At 41.9% G+C, this 23,030-nt stretch overlaps 1 protein-coding gene across 1 annotated transcript; it reads left to right on the forward strand.

Moving 5' to 3' along the window:
- The first annotated feature begins 17,913 nt into the window (after positions 1-17,913).
- On the forward strand, positions 17,914-18,502 carry LOC115524794 (RNA polymerase II subunit A C-terminal domain phosphatase SSU72-like). Its single transcript, XM_032594960.1, is given in 2 exon segments — positions 17,914-18,428; positions 18,430-18,502. Coding segments are annotated over 2 exon segments (588 nt in total).
- The last annotated feature ends 4,528 nt before the right edge of the window (positions 18,503-23,030 follow it).

The raw sequence follows: 23,030 nt of genomic DNA on the forward strand, positions 1-23,030 counted from the left end.
CCATCTTCCTGCGCCTCCATTTCCCACTTTCATTCCTTTCAAGCTTCCCCCTTTCAAGGTACCAAACCAGATACCAAAACCTTATAAACCCCAAACACTTTAATACATCCTTGGTTAAAAATTTAATTGAAAACAAAGGATACAAAATAAAATACTATTGGGGTGCCTGGGTGGCTCAGTCAGTTAAGCATCTAACTCTTGAGTTCGGCTCAGGCCATGAGCTCACAGTTCACAAGATAGAGCCCTGCATCAGGCTCTGCACTGACAGTGCAGAGCTTGCTTGGGATTCTCTCTCCCCCATTCTCTGCCCCTCTCCCACCTTCTCTCAAAATAAATAAGCATTACAAAAAACTTAAAGGAAAAAACAAAATAAAATACTATTTCACCAAAAACTTAAAAGGGAGAAGTGATAGATGTAAGCAGTGTTGAACCAATCCTAATAGGCTAACTATTGGGCTAACTAATGGGCTTCCTATTATAACAATAAGGAAGTTACAGATTATTTTAAAAATCATAAAAATGACTACAACATTACTGAAGTGGAGCAAAGCTCCTATTTGTTAGATATATGCATATTCTCTACTTGGTCATAAAATTGATTCTTAGATTATTTTTTCTGAGGTTTTCCTGTACTATTTTATAAAATTAAAGAACTTATTATCTGTTGTGAAATACAACACTTCATCCTAGGATTCAAAGCTTGTATGTATGTCTAGAGTAGTAAACTACATTCATTAAAAGTGCATGATAGAGAAAATAAATTGTCCTGGAAAATCGAACCTGCTCACTATTCAAACATTTTTTGATCTGATTATAATGACTTCTTTAATATTATTAAAATCAATCTGGCTAGCCTATAAATTGTGTATATTGTGTTTTCAGTGAGAAAATGTTTTTTAAAAATTCATTTTATTTTATTTATGATTATTTTTTTTACTTTAGAGAGAGAGTTCAAGTGAGGGAAAGGGGCAGAAGAAGAGAAGGAGAGAATCTTAGGCAGGCTCCACACTCGGTGCAGAACCTGATGTGGGGCTTGATCTCACAGCCCTGGGATCATGACCTGAGCTGAAGTCAAGCTGGATGCTTAACCGATTGAATCACCCAGGAGCCCCTCATTCTTTTTTGATGGCTGAGTAAGATTCCAATATATTTCTATGTGTGTGTGTGTGTGTGTGTGTGTGTGTATGGGCTCTCTTCATAGTTTGGCTATTGTTGACAATGCTGCTATAAACACTGGGGTGCATGTATCCCTTCAAATTAGTATTTTTGCATCCTTTCAGTAAATACTTAATGAAATTGCTGGGTTGTAGGGTAGTTCTATTTTTAACTTTTTGAGGAAACTCCATACTGTTTCCCATAGTTAGTCCTTGTCTTTAAAATATTTACAGAACTTCTCCCTGCCCTCTTCAGAGAAGCCCGGGATTTCTAGATGGCGGAAATTCTTCCAAGGGCCAAAGAATTGCCAGGCAATAAGTCAAGTGGTGAAAAGGTGGGAGGTTTTGGGAAGCAGAACCCTCTGCAGTAAACTGCTCAGCAGGAGAGGTATTGGCTGCTGCTTCACCCAGTCTTAATGAATCATATGTGTGAGCCTTACAGGATAATATCAGTTCATTAAATCAATATAGGAAGAACAAGAGTGTCTTAGGCTGGGCCAGGATCTCTGGATTGAGACCTGGGGGCCACATCAATAGTGGGCGATCACATCAGCAAACTGTCTCTCAGCTTGTTCAGTTCTCTGAAGCTTCAGTTGAGAACTTAGTGGAACCTCTCCTGGAAGTGCATTCCTTTCACCCAGGTCAATGCCCACTTCCTGGGCAGCACCCTATAGCATCAGAAGCCCCCTGAAGCACCAGAGCCCAGGACTGGGCTGCTGTCTCCTCATAAGGACCAAATAAAGCAGAGAGCTTTACCAACTGTCCTTGCTGTGTTTCCTACCAGAGGCCAGGAGCTCAAGTTCCTTGTTACTGGTGACGATACGCATGCAAAAGAAACAGCTTTATGAAGAAAGGATGAAAATTTTTGCATTCCCCAGGATGAGAGTCCCTGGTCTTCATAAGCTGGAACTTCTCCATCATATGTTTTCTGTACTTTCTTGCTTTTTACATCAGCAAGAGACAGAATGAAAACACAAAACAGGAGACAATCAGCAGCCCCTCTTTATTACGGTGTGAAAAAACAAGGTCTCTTCATCACAGAGAATCAAGGCACTTTCCCTGGGCTACAACTCATGCACACTGCAAACATGGATGTTAATTCAGTGACATGAAACCAGTTAAATATCCGGGTAAATATATATAGAGATCTGTTTTAATTCAACTTTGCCCATGAATGACCTGACAAAGTCTCTAATAACACTTGTCTTTAATTCCATAAAATAATGCTGAAGTGATTATGTGCAAATGGGGATTTTTATTTGTGTGTGTGTGTGTGTGTGTGTGTGTGAGAGAGAGAGAGAGAGAGAGAGAGAGAGAGACAGAGACACACACACACACACACACACAGAGAGAGAGAGAGAGAGAGCGCACAAGTGGGAGAGAGGGGCAGAGGGAGAGAAAGAGAGAATCTTAAGCAGGTTCCACACTCAGTGTGGAGCCTGACACAGGGCTTGACTGCACAATGCTGGCATCATGAACTGAACTGAAATCAAGAGTTGGATACTCAACTGACTAAGCCACCCAGGAGCCCCAGTTGGGGTTTTTCTAAATGGTGATGCTTGATGTTGAGAAAGTCTGGTACTATAAGTCTACCACATATATGACAATTGAAGTTTATTTTTGTTATGTATCCTCTGATGTCTGGTAAGAGATGGGTTCATTGAAAGGTTTTCCCACACTCGTTCCAGTCATAAGACTTCTCTCCACAATGGATTGATGTTTAGTTAAGATCTGAACATTGACTGAAGGCTTTCCAATATCACCTACACTCAAAGAGCTTTCCTCCATATGGAGACTTTGATACACTTTAAGAATTGAGCTAACACTGAAGGCATCCCCAGAATGGTTATGCATATAGGGTTTTGTTCCAATGTCGATTGACTGATGTATAAGATTGAGTTTTTAGTGAGGGTCTTCCCACATTTTTATATTTATGGGTTTTCTGGCTTCCACAAGAAGACCTTCCCCCCACTTTATCCTGTACAAAATGAATTTGCTTATGTTTAATGAGACTTGGGCTCATACAGAAGACTTCTGACACTGAAGATATCCCCAAGGCTTCTCTGATGTGCAAGATCATTCTAGTATCTGAAGGTTTTCCCACATTGTTTACTTTCATGGGACTCAGCTCCAGGAAGGCTTCTCTGTTGGGTAGTATAATGGGACTTGGATTTATACTGAAGATTTTTTCCAGCTGAAGATACTCCGAGGGTTTCCTCAAGTTTGGACATGCTGGTGCTTAGTCAGGGCTGCTGTTGTACCAGGGTTTGTTTGATTAGGGAGAGACACTTTTGGACCAATGACTTTTCCACTGTTTTACATTAAGCAGCTGCTTCATACATTACAGTTGAAGTTGAAAAGTGTGCATAGGCTGAATGGAGAATTTGTTAGTCCCAGAGTACTGACAGGACTGAACTTCAGGGCAAATTCTACCAGGTGTCTTAAGTCCCTTTATCAGAGTGATACTCTCTTTGGCTTGAGGTGATGTAAGCTCTGCTTCCTCCTGTACTTGGCTAAATGATTCAGAGGCTCCTCGACTTGTCCATTGCAGAGGCCCTCAGGAACGTTCCCATTTAGTCCTCTGGACATTGACCCCTGTATTGGAATTCTGCAAAACTCTGCTTTGATAATGGACTTCTTGTTTAAGACCAGGATTCAACATCCCTCTCTGCTTAGGATTCAGTTTGGGGTGGGATACGGTCATCACTTCAGTGCTGATCCCAGAAGAATGTTCTCCACCCAGAAGATTTTGTTTGCAAATCTCCATCCTTATGAGGCGTAGAACTGCATTCTCAGAAGCAGGTGTGATTTTAGAGATTTAACCAGTCATCATTCTGATGGAGTCAGTTTTTACTGATCTCTCACTTCTTCAAGATCCTAAGGGACCAAGTATCAGAACATTAACTTAGATATACCCTTATTTTCATAGTAACTTCTGATACAAAAAAAGGTCTTTGGAAAATCTTCATCACATAAATCACTGATGACACTTTCCTTTGGCATGTATTTTCTTGTGTTTAGTAGGATTAGAGATCCCATGGAATCTTGTATGTTTTCTATACAGTTTGGATTCTCTGGTGATGAATAGGGTTTAACCTTGACTGTATGCTTTCCTGAATTCTCCACATTCAGAAGGCTTTTCTCCAGAGTGAATGCTCTGGTTATTAATAAGGGCTAAGTTTACATAGAATGCATTCCCACACTCCTAACATTCATAAGGTTTTTCACCAGAGTGGATTTTCTGATGTTTGAGGTCTAAGCTCACACTAAATGCTTTCCCATGACATTCATAGGGTTTCTCTCCATTGTGGATTCTCTGATGTATAATCAGGTGTGCCCTCACACTGAAGCCTTTCCTACAGTAGTTACAAGTACAGGGCTTCTCACCAGATTCCACAATCTTTCATGCACAGTGAGGGTGGAATGCACACTGAAGGCTTTTTGGTAGTGATTACATTCATAGGGTTACTCTCCAGTGTGGATTCTCCAATGTTCAACAAGGCCTGGGCTCCAGGAAAACTTCTTTCCACATTCACTACATGCATAACTGTCTTTCTCCTGTGGACCTGCCCTCATGCTTTTCTACCTGGTTCATATGCTGGTAAAATTTTTCATACTCATATATGATATACAGATATAATATATCCCTATTACATATGCTGACAATCTAAGTGTCCATCCTTGCAAAAATCTTACCTTCAGAATCAACACCTTCTTTGTACTTTGAGCCTTGACTCTGGATATCCGGAGCTGGAAGGATGGAGGCCAGGAGGGTCCAGGGAGAGGTCGACTTCTGTGGAGGGCACGTGTGGGGCACCTGGTGGGCCGCTCTAAGGCCCTGGAGGCTTCCCTTTCTGTGGTTTCTGAGCTGGCCACAACCCTCCTGTAGGGAAAAGGGCCCCTATGTAATTGATATTTCAATGGTGCATTCCTGGGTAGGAGTGGGGAGACAGTGATTCTCCCTTTGCTCCAGAGGGAGGGCGTTTCTTGCTAGATTACTTCTTGACTGTGTGCAAGAGCTGGGATCTGGCATTCCTCAGGCTCAGTGGTCAGGAGCTGGCCTCAGCCATTGTCAACTGAACTGCTGGAGCCGGCTTGGGGCGGAGAGTTTTTCTGGTAACAGAATTCCTGAAACCAGCAAAACCAGCTCCTCTGAAATGCTGCCGTGCAGTTTTCCAACTGGAGTCTGAGATTCAGTAAGAGTCCTCTTGCAGGCCTCTTCTTCCATTACACTTCAGGGGTGCACGTTGTTGTAACTCAGTAAGACTCTGGAGGCTGTGGCAAACAATAGGCTTACAACCAGAAGACAGAACAGCGTGGATATGTGAGAAAAACCCTCAGCCAGGCACATCTGAGCGCTGTCCCGCTTCGGCCAAGCAGCACCCACCATGCCCGCCCCAGAGAAATTCTTAACAAGAGTTCATAATGTGACAGGTATGAGGATATGTGTCCCAGAATTTTTCGTGACATCTGGGAACTGGGTGTGTCCAGCATTGGGAGAGTAGGTAATTAAGGGAATATAGGAGGTAAAAATAATAACTAGATGTAAGTATTAGCAGGTGAGAGATTAAAAAAAAATTTTTTTTAATCTTTATTATTTATTTTTGAGAGAGAGAGAGTATGAGCAGGGGAGGAGCAGAGAAAAAGGGAGACACAGAATCGGAAGCAGGCTCCAGGCTGGTAGCACAGAGCCCGATGTGGAGCTTGAACCCACGAACCGTGAGATCGTGACCCGAGCGGAAGTCGGGCGCTTAACCGACTGAACCACCCATGCACCCCAGCGAGAGAGATCTTAAACATGGTGATGAGTGAAACGCAGTAAGAAACAGAATGACATTTTTAGAACAACACGTCTTATAATTAAAACAATTCAAACAACAGTTATATATGTTTTATAAGAGTAAAATGCAAGCTTAAGTTAATATAGTAAATGCATTAGAATGAGAATGTATGGGGGGAATGGGTACTGGGAATAAAATATAGATGGGCCTCATACACACTGATGATGTTTATGTGCTCCAAAATGAGGATTATGACTAATCCCATACTCTGTACACTAGGTATAATCGAAGAAAAAAATTGTTAATAATTGATTCAGATGTTTTTGAGTTGATAAGACAGAAGAAAAATTCTGAGTTAAAAGAGTAGTGGCTTCCCATAAAAATATTATTGATATGAAGTACAATGGATTAGAATAACTCCACAAAATTCAAGTTTTATTAATGTCCCATGTTTACAGAATGGCCTCTCCTTATTTCTTCCAATTACCTTTCTCCTCTCTGTACTACAGTGGCCCTTTTATTTGGGCCTGGTTCTTCTCTTTATGGTACGTCAAAAATGTAGGCTAAAGATTTGTAGTAGAATGGAGTGCCAAAACTCTGGAAGAGTTAGGAATACACAGAAAAATATGATTGAATTGGTGAACTTGGACACTAAAGGGTGTCAAAAGAAATGGGGGTCTCAGGGTATTTTGCTAAGTGAAATAAGTCAGTCAGAGAAAGATATCATGTGTTTTTACTCATATGTAGAACTTGAGAAACTTAACAGAAGACCATGGGAGAGGGGAAGGGGGGAAAAAAGTTACTGAGAGGGAGGGCGGCAAACCATAAGAGACTCTTAAACACAGGGAACAAACTAAGGATTGAGAGGCGAGGGGAAAATGGATGATGAGCATGAAGGAGGGCACTTGTTGGGATGAGCACTGGGTGTTGTATGTAAGTAATGAATCACGGCAACCTACCCCTGAAACCAAGAGCACACTATATACTGTATGTTAGCTAACTTGACAATAAATTATATTAAAAAAAAAAGAAGTGGGCCTCAGAGAAGCAGACATCAGAAACATCCCCCTCTCCCTGTGCCTTTGTGTTCTGATGGGGTGTTCATTTTTAGGGTGCTGGGCAGTGTGAAGAAGAATTCAGGTCCTTGTGGGAGGCATGGAGGCTGAGAAAGAGTGTGAAGGGGCTCACAGAATGATGGCAATGATGGATGGCACGGGCTGTTAGGGACAAAAATCCCCTCCTTTTCTGCATCCCCAACCCCACCTGGTGCTCCTGAATTGTTACTCAGGTAGGAAAGGAATCCCTGAATGGACAGTGTGAACCTGACTCCGCTCTGCCCTTGTGTTCTCTCTTCTCTTTTTCTCCTGGACTCAGTATTCCCTGGTTAAGAGGCTTCATTGCATCTGGAACACGAGGGAGTAGGGTTGATTTTACCAGGAGTCTAGGAATCTTCTGAAAAGCATTGAAGAGTCTTGGAATGACCAGAGGAATCATCCTAGCATAGAAGCTTCCATAACATACAGGGTTCTTAAATTTGCTCAAGAGACAATATGTCTCCCCTTGGAATAAACACAGGAGTTGGCAGTAGGGACACATTAGGGATTGTTAGGCTTTGTGGTCTGACCTAGAAAAAAGCCTGTCAAAAAGCAAGTAAACTTGCTTTCAGGATCTTGGGAACCCTCTGCCCCATGTTGCAGAGGGGATGGCTCTCTGTGTCTCCTGACCCTCTAGATTGCTCAGAGTGGCGTCCTTGGATGTGGCTGTCCTGTCCTGCCTCTTCCCCATCTTATTGTGGGGCTCCTACAATAAGTGGCTGTAAAGAAAGTCACTTCAGTTCCATCTAGATTCATATCACCTGGGGAGGGGTTGGCCTCTTTCAGTCAGCCAGAGGAACATTTTCTCCTTATTAATTAAGCTTCACAATAGACTAAAACCCAGTCCAGAAAACAGTAGGCAAGAACACTGAGATGGGTGTGAAATGTGCCACTCACTCCCCAGGAAAGTGGTGCTAGAGACCTTTACCTCTGAGCTCTATGGTATGCGTTGCCTCTGGCTGAGGAGAAAGTTGTTCATGTCCCCCTTAAAACTCTACCACAGAGTCTCTAAAAGTAGCATGCACATCTTTTTGGTCCTCTTCAGCTTTACTCTGGTGATACCAGTGGGTCACTGACTCAGAACATGGCCCCTGAACTTTGGTCTTGGGGTGGTGGGTGTTTACGGTTCACTGACTTTTACTTCCTTCCTAGGTAAGGTCACTGAAATGTGAAAATATGTCAGATTTCTGTCCAGTCAGGAACTACCTGAGTGGGGATAAGGCAGTCTACTTGTCAGATGAGTAAATAGAAATGTTGGGGTGGGTGGAGGTCATGGAGGAGAACCAGGCTGGTGGGAAGTGGAAGGAACATTGATGGTGGGCAAACTGCGGAGGAGCAGCAAAGGTGTGGGTGGTGAGGGTGGAAGGGAAGAAACGATGAAGGGTGGGAATACTAAAAGAAGGCAGGAAGAAAGGGAGGTACAGAAGAGGGTGGTTTTCTCATCCTCAACTAACTTCTCACACTTATCAAGCTCTGTATTCAAACTGTAGTATCTTTATTGTATCATCAAAATAGGAAGGCATCAGGTGTGCTCTTTTAACCTCCAACCACCCCAGTTTCCAACTTAGAATCATCAACACCTATGATTTCCATGGGGGCAGTGGGACCTACTGGCCAAAGGCTTAGGATATTTTAATCGTATTAATTGGGTACAAGTAGTAATGACCTTAGGAAATGTCTTGATTTCTCAGTCCCTCAGTGGATAATTCTATGCCCTTAAGGTTAAAGAGGATAAAATACCTAAAGTCTTACTATGCTTACCGGCTAAGAGTGCCAACACAGTAACCATAGTAATTGTTATTACCTTCCTCTTGGCTCAGGGACAGAGTGTCCCTATTATTCAAGATCACTGCATCCCACACTGCCCTTCTAATAACTTCCTTTCATCTCATCTAGGACCTTGCTATAGCAAATGTCTTTGATCTCCTGGATGGTTGTTTAAGTCTCCTCAGGATGAAACAGTTTAGTACCTCCTATTTTCGAAACAAACCTTCCACTCATGTGTTCGGCCTTTTTCAAGGCCAAATCTCAAGTTAAAACCCGCCCCCCTCCCCACCTCCCGCCCTTCACAAGCCAGCTGTCTGTCCTTATTCCCTCTACAGCCTGCTGCCATCTGGCTTACACCTTAGCTTATACTTTAGCATTCTTGCAGAGTTCCCTGAGGGCTTTTCTGTGCCAAATTAAAGCCTAATTCCTCCCACACTGGCACTCTCCACTGAATTCAACATTTTTCTCAGTCTCAACTTCTTAAAACTTTCTGAATCCTTTGCTTCAATGAAACAAAACCTGAATTCCTCTTATTGTGTCTAAGACAGTTCCTCTTTCACCCTAAATTTAAAGTCTGTTAGGCAACTATCCTCAGATGATTTTTATTCTTGTGCAACATGCTCTCCTGCTGACTCAAATTGGTTTTTGAAATGAGATATAAACAAATACTTAGCAGATACATTTTATATTTTATTTTATTTTATTTTATTTTATTTTATTTTATTTTATTTTTTTATTTTGTTTTTCCTTTTGGTTCATCTACTCTCACCTGAATACACTGATGCCACTGAAATCTAAGTTCCATCTAAGGCTTCTTCTGTAATCTTCAGAGTGCAATATCTAAACAGCATCAGCATACCTTTTCCTGTTTATGCTTTAAATTGAACTTGGCAAAAGTAACAACTTCCTACTTCTCCTTAATTCATGTTAGTTCGTTGTAGGACTTCATGTGCAGTCACTCTGTGGAGAAACCTGAGAGTCTTTCTGGACCTTCCCAGAACCAATCAGTCATGAAGTCTTAACAAGATTACTCCTAAATGTTTCTGAAACCTATTTTCTCCTCTCCATCACTAACATATGGTGCACTGTAAATTCTCATTCAAATTCAAAGACACTTCCCCATCCCCCATAACTCCATTTGCAGAGAAGAAATTCAAATGTGGCTGCCCAAGGGTGCTGAGCAATTGGTTTCTAGTTCTAGGGGTAGGTTTTTGTTTTGAAAGAGGCTAAGCGAATATATACTGAAAATACTTTTTTTTCCCTTAGTCCACTTTCTATGGGGGTAATTCTTTTCTCTTTAGAATGGTAAGATCTAGAGGACAAATATTTGGATAAAGGCTTTAGTGAATGGGATCACAGAGGTCTATTTAATACAGGCATCAGGTCCAAGATACGAATCCTCCTGGCTCACATTTGGTAGCTCAATTCATAGCATTATTTAAGGCTTGGACCATCACTCAGCGGGACTGTTTCTGTGTATCTTCTGGTGGTGGCAACAGGTAGCTAGCTACTTGAGGTTCTGGAGATCCTGGATGTGGGCTTCTTTTTCACATGTTTTTCACCTTGAAGACTTTGGTCTTCATTTTATTTAAAAATCCCTGTCTGTTTGGTTCAATATTTAGATCTTCTGTGGCTCTGTTTCTGTTGTTTTTTGCCCCTCATTAATTTTAGTTATTTGGTGGGGCGCCTGGGTGGCGCAGTCGGTTAAGCGTCCGACTTCAGCCAGGTCACGATCTCGCGGTCCGTGAGTTCGAGCCCCGCGTCGGGCTCTGGGCTGATGGCTCAGAGCCTGGAGCCTGCTTCCGATTCTGTGTCTCCCTCTCTCTCTGCCCCTCCCCCGTTCATGCTCTGTCTCTCTCTGTCCCAAAAATAAATAAACGTTGAAAAAAAAATTTAAATTTTAGTTATTTGGTACTGTTTCTTGGCATGCTTAGTAATATTTGATTTGGGTTGTGTGGATAAAATCATTGTATATGAAAAACTGTAGAAGCTTTGGCTCATGTTCTCGGGTAATGTTCTCTTTCTCCAAAAAGGCAGATAGAGTACTGGCAGGTTTTGATCCCACTTTGTTAGTGCTAATCTTTTACTGGTTGCCGTTACTCCTAGAGCACAGCCCTTCTGCTGTCTCAGAGGTAAGCCTGGAGTGCTTACAAGTGTCACCCTACCTTCTCAGGCCCTGACCTATAACCTCTGAATCCCCAGCAACATAGAGCTGCTAAAACTTTTGCATAGCTGTTTACCCTCATAGCTGTTGCTTTCAACTTAGGTGCGGGGAATCTTGCCTTGGAGTTGCACAAGTTAGGACCTGAAAAACACCTCAAGGGGAAATTACATGCTAAATTTTGGTCTCATTTCTCTAAGGTTTCCTCTTCCATCTCAAGTCTCAGACTCCATGGCATCTCTGAACTCCAGCTTCATTCTTTCCAGCCCACTGGAAATGCCACAAGCCCAGCCCCCTCTTTCTGCGTAGTCTATTCTCCATACCTGGACTCAGCAAATGCTCTGAGGGAAAAAGCACAGGCAAATGTGGCATTGTCTAGGTACACCTACATTCTCTCCAGCAATTTTTCTCCTTTAAGGCCTGCCTGGCTTGATTTCTCCCTAATACCTTCAGTGACTTTATGTATTTTATCCAGCTTTTACATTTACTATTGACAGGAGGGTTAGTGTGGCATAAGCTACTCCATTGTACTTAGCTGTGGAGGCTGGATATACTTACTGCTCATCCACAGATGTCCTAAAGCTCCAAGGTACTGACTGGTTTAGGTTTCATCCTTGGCCACCTGAGGGGTAACTGGTCTCTGCCTCCAGGCTTACCCCTTCCCATCCATGTTAGCATGGAGACAGAGGCCTCAAGTCAGGACAATATGAACATCAAAAAGAATATCTACAATGGATTGAAACCCATCTACTATGGATATTATAAGCCAAGAGTTTATTCTGAGTGTGAAAAAAAATGATTTACTTTTGGAAGTTCTAGGGGAGTAATTCATTATTTTGAAAGCAGGTAAGAGGAGACCTTTAAACATGCTTCTCTTCTCTCTCTCTTTTTTTAAAGTTTATTTTTGAGAGAAAGAGAGAGAGAGCGAGAGAGAGCGAGCGAGCAGGTGAGTGAGCTGGGGAGGGGCAAAGAGAGGGAGACACAGAATCCGAAGCAGGCTCCAGGCTCCGAGCTGGCAGCACAGAGCCCGTGTGTGGGGCTGGAACCCACAAACCGTGAGATTGTGACCTGAGCCAAAGTCAGACTCTTAACTAACTGAGCCACCCAGGTGCCCCAAAACATGTTTTTCTTTTATAAACTCTATTTCCAGTGCCACATCTTGAGCTTTCTAGGCTTCAGTGTAAGTGGGACACTGTGTTCTACAAACTGCTCCTAGCCAAATGCAATACCCCCTTTTGGGTGTTATTACTCCACAAGACACTTCAGTGGCATAGCACTCTGCTCTCATGGAGACTCCCTCCCTTGGCCTTGAGAATACTCATTGTATGGTTCTCTTCTTGCTGATCTATTCCTCCTCCCCCTCACTCCTCAGGCCCCAGTGCCCGTCTGGGATGCTTTCTTTCTCACCCTGCAAGATCTCACCTGCCATACTTAAACTTTCCCTTTCCCATGGGTCGTAGTGGAGGAGAGGCAGCCAGTGGGCCAGAGCTGGGCCTCCAGCCACCCAAGTCTTTCCTCAGGCTGAGGCAGCTGTGTCTCAGGCCTTGCGCCTCCAACTGCCTGGCAGGGGAAAGGTGAGAACTGGCAGCTTGGTCCTGGGGATGCATCCTCTCACTCCCCTTTCTGGTTAAAGACAAAGCACCCACTGGCGTCTACTCAGCTGATTGGAGGCACCCTGTGGTGCTGTCACTGCATCTGGTGGCTCTACTCCTACCCAGGATTCCTCAGCCTGGGTCCTGTTCCCCTCACCCAGCTGGGTCCTCCTCAGTGAGACCACAGTAAGAAGGACATAAACCTCAATTTTCAGCCACCCTGTAATGAAACAGACGGTATTGGTATCTTAGAGATGGACTCACTTAGGGTTGGCATAAGTAGATTGTTCTATCTGTCCCATGTACTATAAGAGAGCTGTAAAATGATAGCACAGGAGGGAATCTTGGTTACACGAAGGCCTGATGGTGTGTGGGAGTGCTTTCTGAATGCTATTAACTTAGTGCCTAGGCTTAAGATCCAAGGAGGGAAAATGGGAGAGATTGATTTTGGTATCCTGAAACTATACTCTCCATGGACCCAAAAAGCCAAGGTGAAATCACGAGCAGAATGTAGACCAGGGGACTGGAAGGCTTTCTTCAGGTGCATCAGAGGAGAGCTGCTGCTTACTCTGTTTTTTGCCATCACCCTTGTGGGAGTAGAGACCACTTTGCCTTCCACCATCTCTGGGTCTGCTCCCATTTGGGGGTCTAGGAACAGTCAGACTTGAGCCTCAGTGAGCTGGGTATACGGATCCTTTGTCAGTGGGCCCAGCAGCAAGAGATGGTTCCTTAGAACAAACTGCACATTCACCCACTGCCATACAGGTACTAAGGGAGAAAGAAGACAACTCAGATAAAAGGTAAATTCCATTAAAGAAATTGAAGGAAGAAGATGACAAAAAACATTTTCTGAGTCCATAATATAATTTCTCTTATAAATAATTTAGTGAATGAATTGAAGGAAGAGATGGCTTTTCTGAGATACAAGCTAGATTTGAGCTGTATCTCAAAACAAGCAGCAAAAAATATAAAAAATTAATCAAGAATAACAAATTGTAAGTTACTGGAATACCAGAAGGAGTAAGGGGCATCAATGATTGGGAGACAATAATGAACTAAACACTAGTAGACTATTTTCTTTTCTTTTCTTTCCTTTTCTTCTTTCTTTCTTTCTTTCTTTCTTTCTTTCTTTCTTTCTTTCTTTCACTTATTTCCAAGACTTTATTTAAATTCAGGTTAGTTAACATATAGTGTAGTATTGGTTTCAGGGTAGAATTTACTGATTCATCACTTACATATAACACCCAGTGCTCATCCCAACAAGTGCCCTCCTTAATGCCCATCAACCATTTAGCCCATTCCTCCCACACATCCCCTCCACTAACCCTCAGTTTGTTCTCTATAGTTGAGAGTCTGTTATGATTTGCCTCCCTCTCTGTTTTTATTTTATTTTTCATTCCCTTCCCCTATGTTTTGTTTCTTAAATTCCACATATGAGTGAAATCATATGGTATTTTTCTTTTTCTGACTGACTTATTTCGCTTGGCATAACACTCTAGTTCTATCCATGTCATTGCAAATGACTAGTATCCAAAATCTATAAAGAATTTATCAAACTCAACACCCCAAAAATAAATAATCTAGTTAAGAAATGGGCAGAAGACATGAACAGACATTTCTCCAAAGAAGACGTACAAATGGGTAAAAGATGCATGAAAAGACACTCAACATCATTCATCATCAGGGAAATACAAATCAAAACCAGAATGAGATACCACCAGTAAGAATGGCTGAAATTAACAACTCAGGAAACAACAGATATTGGCAAGTATGCAGAGAAAGGAGAACCCTCTTACACTGTTGGTGAAAATGCAAACTAGTGCAGCCACTCTGGAAAATCACGTGGAGGTTCCTCAAAAAGTTAAAAATAGAATTACCCTATGATCCAGTATTGCACTATTAGGTATTTATCTAAAGGACACAAAGATACTTATCCAAAGGGGCACATGCACCCCAATGTTTATGGCAGCACTATCAACAATAGCCAAATTATGGAAAGAACTAAAATGTCCATTGACTGATGATGCATGGATAAAGAAGATGTGAGATATATATATATTATATATATATAATATATATATATATTATATATATAATGGAATATTACTCAGCTATCAAAAAAAATGAAATATGAAATAGTAGAATATTTCTTGAGATGTTATAAAAGGCTCAGGGTGTTTCAGGCTAGGTCATACTTCCTCAACAGGGGTGATATCACCCCTAAGGAAGGGAAAATGATTTTGGGGGCTGGTGGTGGTGGTGGTGGGAAAAAAAAATCTCACTCTTTTTATGTATAAAGTCTAGATACAGTACATAAGCCAATATGTGATTTATCTGTGCTATTAAAATCTCATAGGAGGAATTTGGAAAAAAATGTCTAAAAAGACTCATTAGGTAGGTGATAAAGAATGAAAGATTGAGAAGTACTGGAATAGACGGATGAGAAAGAAATACTCTGGTAAAGATTTTTAATTCTAAGGAGCAAGACAAAACCATTACACATATCACTTATGTGAACCAGAACAAAATGGGAGTGGAGGAATGGGAAGAAAAGCAAGAAAACAGAGGCAGTGAAGGTTGAGTTAAATATTTAAATAATTTATTATAAAGTCTAATGGAAAAAGGCGAGGCTTCAGGGAGAGTCCATTCTAAGTTACAGGGACTCAGAAATCAAAAGGGCTATCTCCAAAATAAATTAGATTAAGACCATTGAATTAGAATTAACTTAATGTCTCAGCAAAATCTGGGGGTTAGGAATAGGGTCAGTGAAAAAGAATTAAGAGATTTAGAAAACTTTTTTTCAAATAATAATAGGGAAATATGATCTAATTAGGAAGGGCAGGGAAAGTGCAGGTAACCATTTAATGGAATGGAAAATCAAGATAGAACTTCCAAATTAATAAGGGCGGACTGGAGTATATAACAACTTGATAAAAATCATAAAAATAACAAAAATCAAGGGCAGAAACAAAAATGTAAAATAAATAAAACTCAAGGAATGAAGTCCAATAGTCCTTACATCAAATGCGTATGGACTAAATTCTGGCGATAAATAAATTTTGAAAAGTAAAGGCTACATGGGCAGAGGAATGGCAAAAATTAGCAAATAAAATTAGAATCACAATGCATTCCATATCCTGGAGATTCTGATTTAATTGGTCTGGGATGTGCTCTAGGAGTTGATTATATCTCTATCTATTATCTGTCTGTGTATCTATCTATTTATCTACCTATCTATCTCTTAAAATTTTATGTGTGCAATACAGTATTGTTCACTATAGGCACAATGTTGTACAGAATATCTTTAGAACTTAATCATTTTGGGGCACCTGGGTGGCTTAGTCAGTTAAGTATCTGACTTCGGCTCAGGTCATGGTCTCTCGGTTCACAAGTTCGAGCCCTGTGCATGCTCTCTCTCTCTCTCTCAAAAATAAATATAAAAACATTTAAAAAATTAAAAAAAGAACTTAATCATCTTGCATAACTGAAATTTTTTTTTTTTAATTTTTTTTTTCAACGTTTATTTATTTTTGGGACAGAGAGAGACAGAGCATGAACGGGGGAGGGGCAGAGAGAGAGGGAGACACAGAATCGGAAACAGGCTCCAGGCTCTGAGCCATCAGCCCAGAGCCCGACGCGGGGCTCGAACTCCCGGACCGCGAGATCGTGACATGGCTGAAGTCGGACGCTTAACCGACTGCGCCACCCAGGCGCCCCTACATAACTGAAATTTTATATCCATTTCTTCCAACCCCTAGTGACTGCCATCTACTCTCCTCTTCTGTGTGTTCTGTCTCTCTCTCTCTCTCTCTCGAGAGGGTGCAAGTGAGCAAGGGCAGAGAGAGAGAGAAAGAGGGAGAAGTGGGGCTCATCCAGGGCTTATGTTTTATCTGAAGCGGGGCTCGTGCTTACCTAAAGTGGGGCTTAAGCTCACCCGATGTGGGACTCGAACTCCCCAACTGTGAGATCATGACCTGAGCCGAAGTCAGATGCTTAATGACTGAGCCACCCAGGCACCCCTGTGTATTCTCTTTTTATATGAATTACAAAATTTAAGCAAAAAAATGGTTTGATAAAATTGGTCTTTTTGATGGTTTGAAACATGGGATCTATGTTGGTAAGGTCTTTGAGATGTCTTTAATTCACTAGCCAGATTTGTGCTGACTCAAAAAGCCATTGCAAGCTCTTAGTTGACATTTATAGCTATAATAAGATTTCCTTTAAAAAACATTTTACTGAGGTATGAATGATATACAAAAAGCTGTACATATTTAGTGTATACAACTTGATGGGTTTGGAGATAAATATACGTTGAGAAACCATCACCACAATCTTTGCCATGAACATATCCATTTCCTCCAGAAGTTTCTTTCCTTCCTTCCTTTATCCTATCCCTTCTCTCTAATTAAATACAAAACTGAACCAACAGGGCTAACTCCAGATTTAAAAGCGCTCCTTCTAGCAACACCCTTGTCAAGAGAATTAGAAGCACAAGTGATTTAATCATCCAAACTGTTCTAATGATCGTGTTATGCTTAGCACGATTAGATGGCACTCCATCTGATCATATTCAGTCAGTCAAGGAATCCTGTTTGTCTCCACCCACTCCTTAAAGGTAACTGAACACAAACCCTGTTCCTGTTCTGGGGCACTTTGCTAGTTGGAAGAGCTTCCATCAATTCTTGATTTTACTTGCAAACCATTATTTTAAGAATATCAAATACAGAAAATGCTATGTGGTGACTCCTACTATACTATCAGCAGGGATGTTGTCCAGTGTGTGATTTGTTTGTACTGGTGAACGACTTGATGAATTTTTAGGCAAAACTATGTACAATCCTCCTATGATTTACACAATGGCATTTCTAGAAAGTCCAAATGCACATTAACGTGCAAGGATACTTATATGTAGAACTGAATTGGTTGTACCTTCAAAATCTGAAAACAGATTTTCCACTCATATTCATGACCAGTTCATGGCAGAGCAGTGACATGCTTACAGTTAGCCTGCTTGATGTGGTCACTGTCAACCTCAGCCCTCATTCACCATGTAAACCAACAGGGTGAACTGCGGGTTTCACATGGCTGTGCTGGGTGGTCACATCCTTTTTGGGATCCAGTGGTTTAGTTGATGCCAGGAGCGCATGGCTGTCGTGATTAGGTTATAGGTCTCAGGATCGGATGGCACTGCACCTGATGAAACCAATTCCATCAGGAAGTCCTAGAAGTCTCCGCCTGCTCTGTGGGGGTGATGGACTATAAGCCTGGTGCCTATTCTCGAACACTGTGCTGGTTGGAAGAGTCAAAACCAGGTGGACACCCACAGTGTTCTGGCAGCCCCGGAAGCCCCCAGGGGCCGCCATCATGCCCCCGTCAGCTCTCGGGGTGGCTGTGGTGTGCATGATCAACATGAACAGGAGCATGCAAGCCCACAGTATCCTCCAGAAGAAAGGGTTCAGCGTGTGCTCTTTTGGAGCCAGATCTCCGGTGAGGCTCCCGGGACCCACACGCTGTCGTCCACATCCCATGAGGTGCGATTTCTCCACGAGGTACGTGCACATGTGTGACGACCTCTCCAGGAAAGACCTGGAATGCTACCGCGGCAACGGAATCCTGCACATCTTGGAGAGGAAGGAGAGAATCAAGCCTCACCCAGAAAGGTTTCAGGAGTGCAGCGACTCCTTTGAAGTCATTTTCACCTGCGAGGAGAGGGTATACGACCAAGTGGTGCAAGAGCTGTGTGCCAGGGAGCAGGTGACCTTCCGGGCTGTGCACGTGGTGGACATGGACATCGAGGACACCTTGGAGGAGGCCACCTTCCGGGCGTTCCTCATCTGTGAGCTGTGCCAGAGCTTCCAGCAGGCAGACGACATGGAAGACAGTGGATCAGCTGCTGTAGGCAGCAGAGGAGAAAACAGGAAAGAGCATTCTTCACACGGTCTGCTTTTACTGACGGTCATGGCTGGATTTGGTCCCTTGCTCATTAAGAACTTGTGCGTGGGGTTTCGGATCCGTCTGTATTTTCTGTGAGAATAGGTTTCAACTCCTTTTTCATGAACTTCTGTTTGTATGATTTTTAGGTATATGCCACTGGGGAAGAGATATGAGCAAGAAAAAGCATTTTTTGGGAGTCGGGGACAAGGCCTAATAGTCATGGAAACAGTCCAAACTTGGGCATATGTTCTAGGTACTTGGAGCACAAGAAGTAATTCAGCGCCAGTGTGGATCTGTGAGGAAGTTGCTGTCATGGCCTGTGTTTTGCAGATGAGCAAGTCAAAGTTTATAATGGAGTGCTGGACAAGTGATTTGTTGAAGGATATTCAAACAAACAATATGGTCTGGGCCATCACTGTTTCCCCAGCCTTCTTTCTGGAGGCTCTGGGGGAGAATTAATTTCCTTGCCTTTTCTAACTTCTAGAAACCACGCACCCATGTTCCTTGGCTCAAGGTCCCCTTCTACCATCTTCAGAGTCAGCCATGTCAAGTTGGATCATTTCACATGACATCATTTCTGCCTCCCTCTTTCACATTTAAGGACCCTTATAATTACACTGGGCTCACCCAGAAAATTCAGATTGAGATCCCAGTTTTAAGGTCAGCGGTGTTAAAAAGAATGCCACAGGCCCAAGGTGGTGTTGCTTGCACCCTGGAATGCAAACCAAGACTTAACTGAAATTTTCAATTTCTCCAGGAGTGGACTTATAAATCGGTCTGGAATTTTGTACTCAGTACGAATGGGATAATCTGTTATGTGGGTCCTCTCCATCTCCCAGAGGAAGATGAGGTCATCCACCTAATAAGACTCCCTCTCATTCCCACTGAGGGAGGGGGACTTTGCCTGAAACAGTTGTTTCTTTTATTTTGCTAATAACTTTTTGCCTCATTGTCCTTCCTATAAAAACTTTGCATGTGTATAACTCCTTGGACCTTCCTTCTACTCTGTACATGGGATGCTACCTAATTCATGAATTGAGTAATAAAGCCAATTAGATCTTTACAATGTAGTGGTTTGAATTTTTGTTATTTAACAGTAGATTAGGAAACTTAATCTCATCTGTACATATTACTTTTAAATTGTACCACTTACAAAATTTGAGAGTGTTGCCTCTGGAAATGGAATGAAATGAAACAATTAGAGGTCTCTAGGAAAGTAAACATGGAAGTCTCTTCACTGGCATAAATTATGAAGAGCCCTTTGGATTTCATTAAACACACAAACAAAACGTAGTATGTTAGAATTAGAAGTATAGGCTATATCACTTGTTAAAGAAACAATTTCCTTTGGCTTATTTTGAATGCTATATTAATTATAAGGGTTTTTTCTTTAGATTTTTAAAATGTTTATTCATTTTTTGAGAGAGAAATGGGGGGAGGGGCAGAGAGAGAGGGAGATGCAGAACCTGAAGCAGCTCCAGGCTCTGAGCTGTCAGCACAGAGCCTGACACGGGCTTGACTATTGGGTTTAACAATCCTGCATCAATGTCCACTTAATTCTTAGTCCAACTGGTACACCTTGAAGGGTAGAAAAGAATTTTTCCTTCTTTTCACTAATAAGTTTTTAGAAGAGCATGAAATATGGGGAACTATGGGGAACTAGCTATGATAATATACTTGTATGTATTTATATCAAAAGACACATTTTTCTGAAGGTGGGATTATTTTCTTCTTCCTGTCTTTGTTATATGATTAAAAACAATAATGTACAAGATTGGTTTTATAATCAGTTAGAATATAAAGTTATTTCCAAGTTAAAAAAAGTTCCCACCCTACAGTCAGGATGAGCAAAACCAAATAAAATTACTTATAAAATAATATAAAGAAAGCAGGAGAATTTTTTCTTCTAGCAATCATAAATGTGGATTTTTGGTGACCAAGCATTACTAGGTGGCAAATTAAATAAAAATGGGTCACAAATGTCAAGAATCATATGTGACTACAAATTGTGCATGGACATTTAGGAACCCTTAGGAAAAATGAAAACTCACTGTGACTCCAGAATTTGAATCTTGGAGTGCCTGGGTGGCTCAATTGGTTAAGCTTCCAACTCTTGGTTTCAGTTCAGGTTATGACCTCATGGTTCATGAATATGAGCCCCGAGTCAGGGTCTGAGCTGGTAGAGAGTAGCCTGCCTGGGATTCTCTCTCTCTCTGCCTCTCTCTCTCTCTGTGCCAGTTACCCACTCTCTCTCTTTCTCTTAAGATAAATAAACTTAAAACAAAAACAAAATATAAATCTCATGACCAATCCTGGGATGAATATAACTGCAACATCATCCTTCACATGAAAAAAAAAAATTGAAAGTCATCTTTGCATATTGCATGTGTTCATATTGCAGATTGAAAATAAGTTTACTATCTATTAATTTAATTACATTAAACATTTTTAATGTTTATTTTTGAGAGAGCGAGAGAGCGAGAGAGAGGGAGGGGCAGAGAGAGAGGGAGACACAGAATCTGAAGCAGGCTTCAGTCTCTGAGCTGTCAGCACAGAGTCTGACACAGGGCACAAACCCATGAACTGTGAGATCATGACCTGAGCTGAAGTTGATGCTTAACCGACAAGCCACCCAGGCAACCCTAATTTAATTATATTTAATGCCAGTGAAGGGATTAAAAGAGGCCTGTAGCAAGGCTGGTTTAGCTGGGAAAGCTTTTTTTAGTGAAACATCATAAATGTGAACATTCAGTGTGGGATGGAGATCCAAGCAGGTGGGAGGAGTGTGAGAGAAAATAGTCAGGAGAAGGCTAGGGAGGGAGAATGGCACTTAGGGATCTGGGATCCAGACCATGTGGAAGAGGGCAGGGGTGATGGAGACAGCTGTGTCCCTGGGGTCCTGATGTAACTACCTCCCTCAAGAGGTCTCATGAAAGAATATAAACAGCCCAATGCCCAGCTCCTCAACAAGCTGAATGTCATCTCCAAAGAGCTGGTGAGTGAATTAGATGTGTGTGTGGAGGGGAAGATTCCAAGATCAAGATAAGGATTGGGCTGGTGTTATGTTCCGAGCAGGCCAGACGAGACAGGACTCTCATGCACTAAGAATGGTAAAAGACCAGAAACACCAATCTGTCTGGTTAGAGCAGAAGTGGAGAGGAGGTCTGGGAAGCTATATGGGCAGGTGAGGTTAATGAAGGGTGCTAAATAAAGAGAAGTAATCAATATATGGCAAGTGCTATAGTGAATTGACTAAACATGAGAAAACAGAAATGACATAGACTTACTTCAAATCTTTCTTGGAAAATAAGACAAGAGCCCAGAGAATGACTGGGATCTCTGCTGGGCTTCCCAAATCATGGTATGGGAAGTAGACCAGGACACCTCAGGCAGGTTGGAGAAGGGAACTATGGGAGAGCAGCATTGAGTGGGACATTTAGGATGAACCAAACAGGCAAACAAAACAGGCAAATTCTCAACCTCTGAGCCACCTGGCTTCTCTCTTTGGCTCCAATTAATAAAATGTCTTCTGCTTCTCCCTTTCCCCAAATCCATGACCATCACTGGCTTCCATAATATGCCCCCCTCTCCAGCTCTGCCTTTGTTGATTTATGTCTTCCATGGCCTCTTCCTTCTTGCCATTTTTCTCCTTTCCTTTCACAATCAGGTTTGTGGGGTACATACCTGCCCTCACATACCTCTGATGCCACCCCACTGGTTTTCCTGCAGGAGATCAGCTGCCCTCACCAGAGAGAACCTTCTCATAGAGCAGCCATATGCTCTCTAGGAGACAGTGCCCTGACCTAGGGCCGCTGAGTGGACTCCTTTGATTGGTGACTCTGATAGCAAACACTTTCTCCCAGCACCTGAAGGGTGGAAATTTGAGATGAGATGATTTTTCCCCCCCAGAATGAAAAATCAGGGGCACCAAGAGGGTAACTGGAGTGGAAGAAATAATGTTCATGAACATAAGATATACCTTAGCTACTAAGTTAGATATTTTAAACTACCCCTTCACTAGGGGGAATTAACATTTATCTCCAGTTCTTCAACCTATCTGCTTATGAAGTTGATTTTCTCTGAAACCATGAGCACAGATCTCAGGCAAATTCCCATTTTTTTCTATTTCCCCAGTTTGTAATATGGTGTCTAAAAAATAGTTACTGCTTCCTAAATGACTGAGTGAATGAATGAATGTACACTAAGAACTAATTGATAAAATTTACACTTTTCATTCTTCCAAATATTATGGACATCCTTTCCCAACAATAATGCCTTATTTTCCAAATTCAATCATTTCTAAACTTAGTTTCTTAAGTTGTGAACATGAGCAGTGCCTCATTAAGGTACACACAGGTTCTGTCAATGTTACTTCTTAAAGGTCTGTTGACTCTCATCACAAGTGAGCCAACTGAATGTGGTGAAGTCAGAGAGATATCAAATCTCATTTTCATCAATTAGGCCAAATCTGCCTGTATAAACACCTACCCTACTTTCTTCAGTATTCCCTATGCAAAGCTACCTGGAGCTGAATAAACACTGTTCAG

The sequence above is a fragment of the Lynx canadensis genome, chromosome D1 (assembly GCF_007474595.2).
Source record: "Lynx canadensis isolate LIC74 chromosome D1, mLynCan4.pri.v2, whole genome shotgun sequence".
Lineage (NCBI taxonomy): Eukaryota > Metazoa > Chordata > Mammalia > Carnivora > Felidae > Lynx > Lynx canadensis.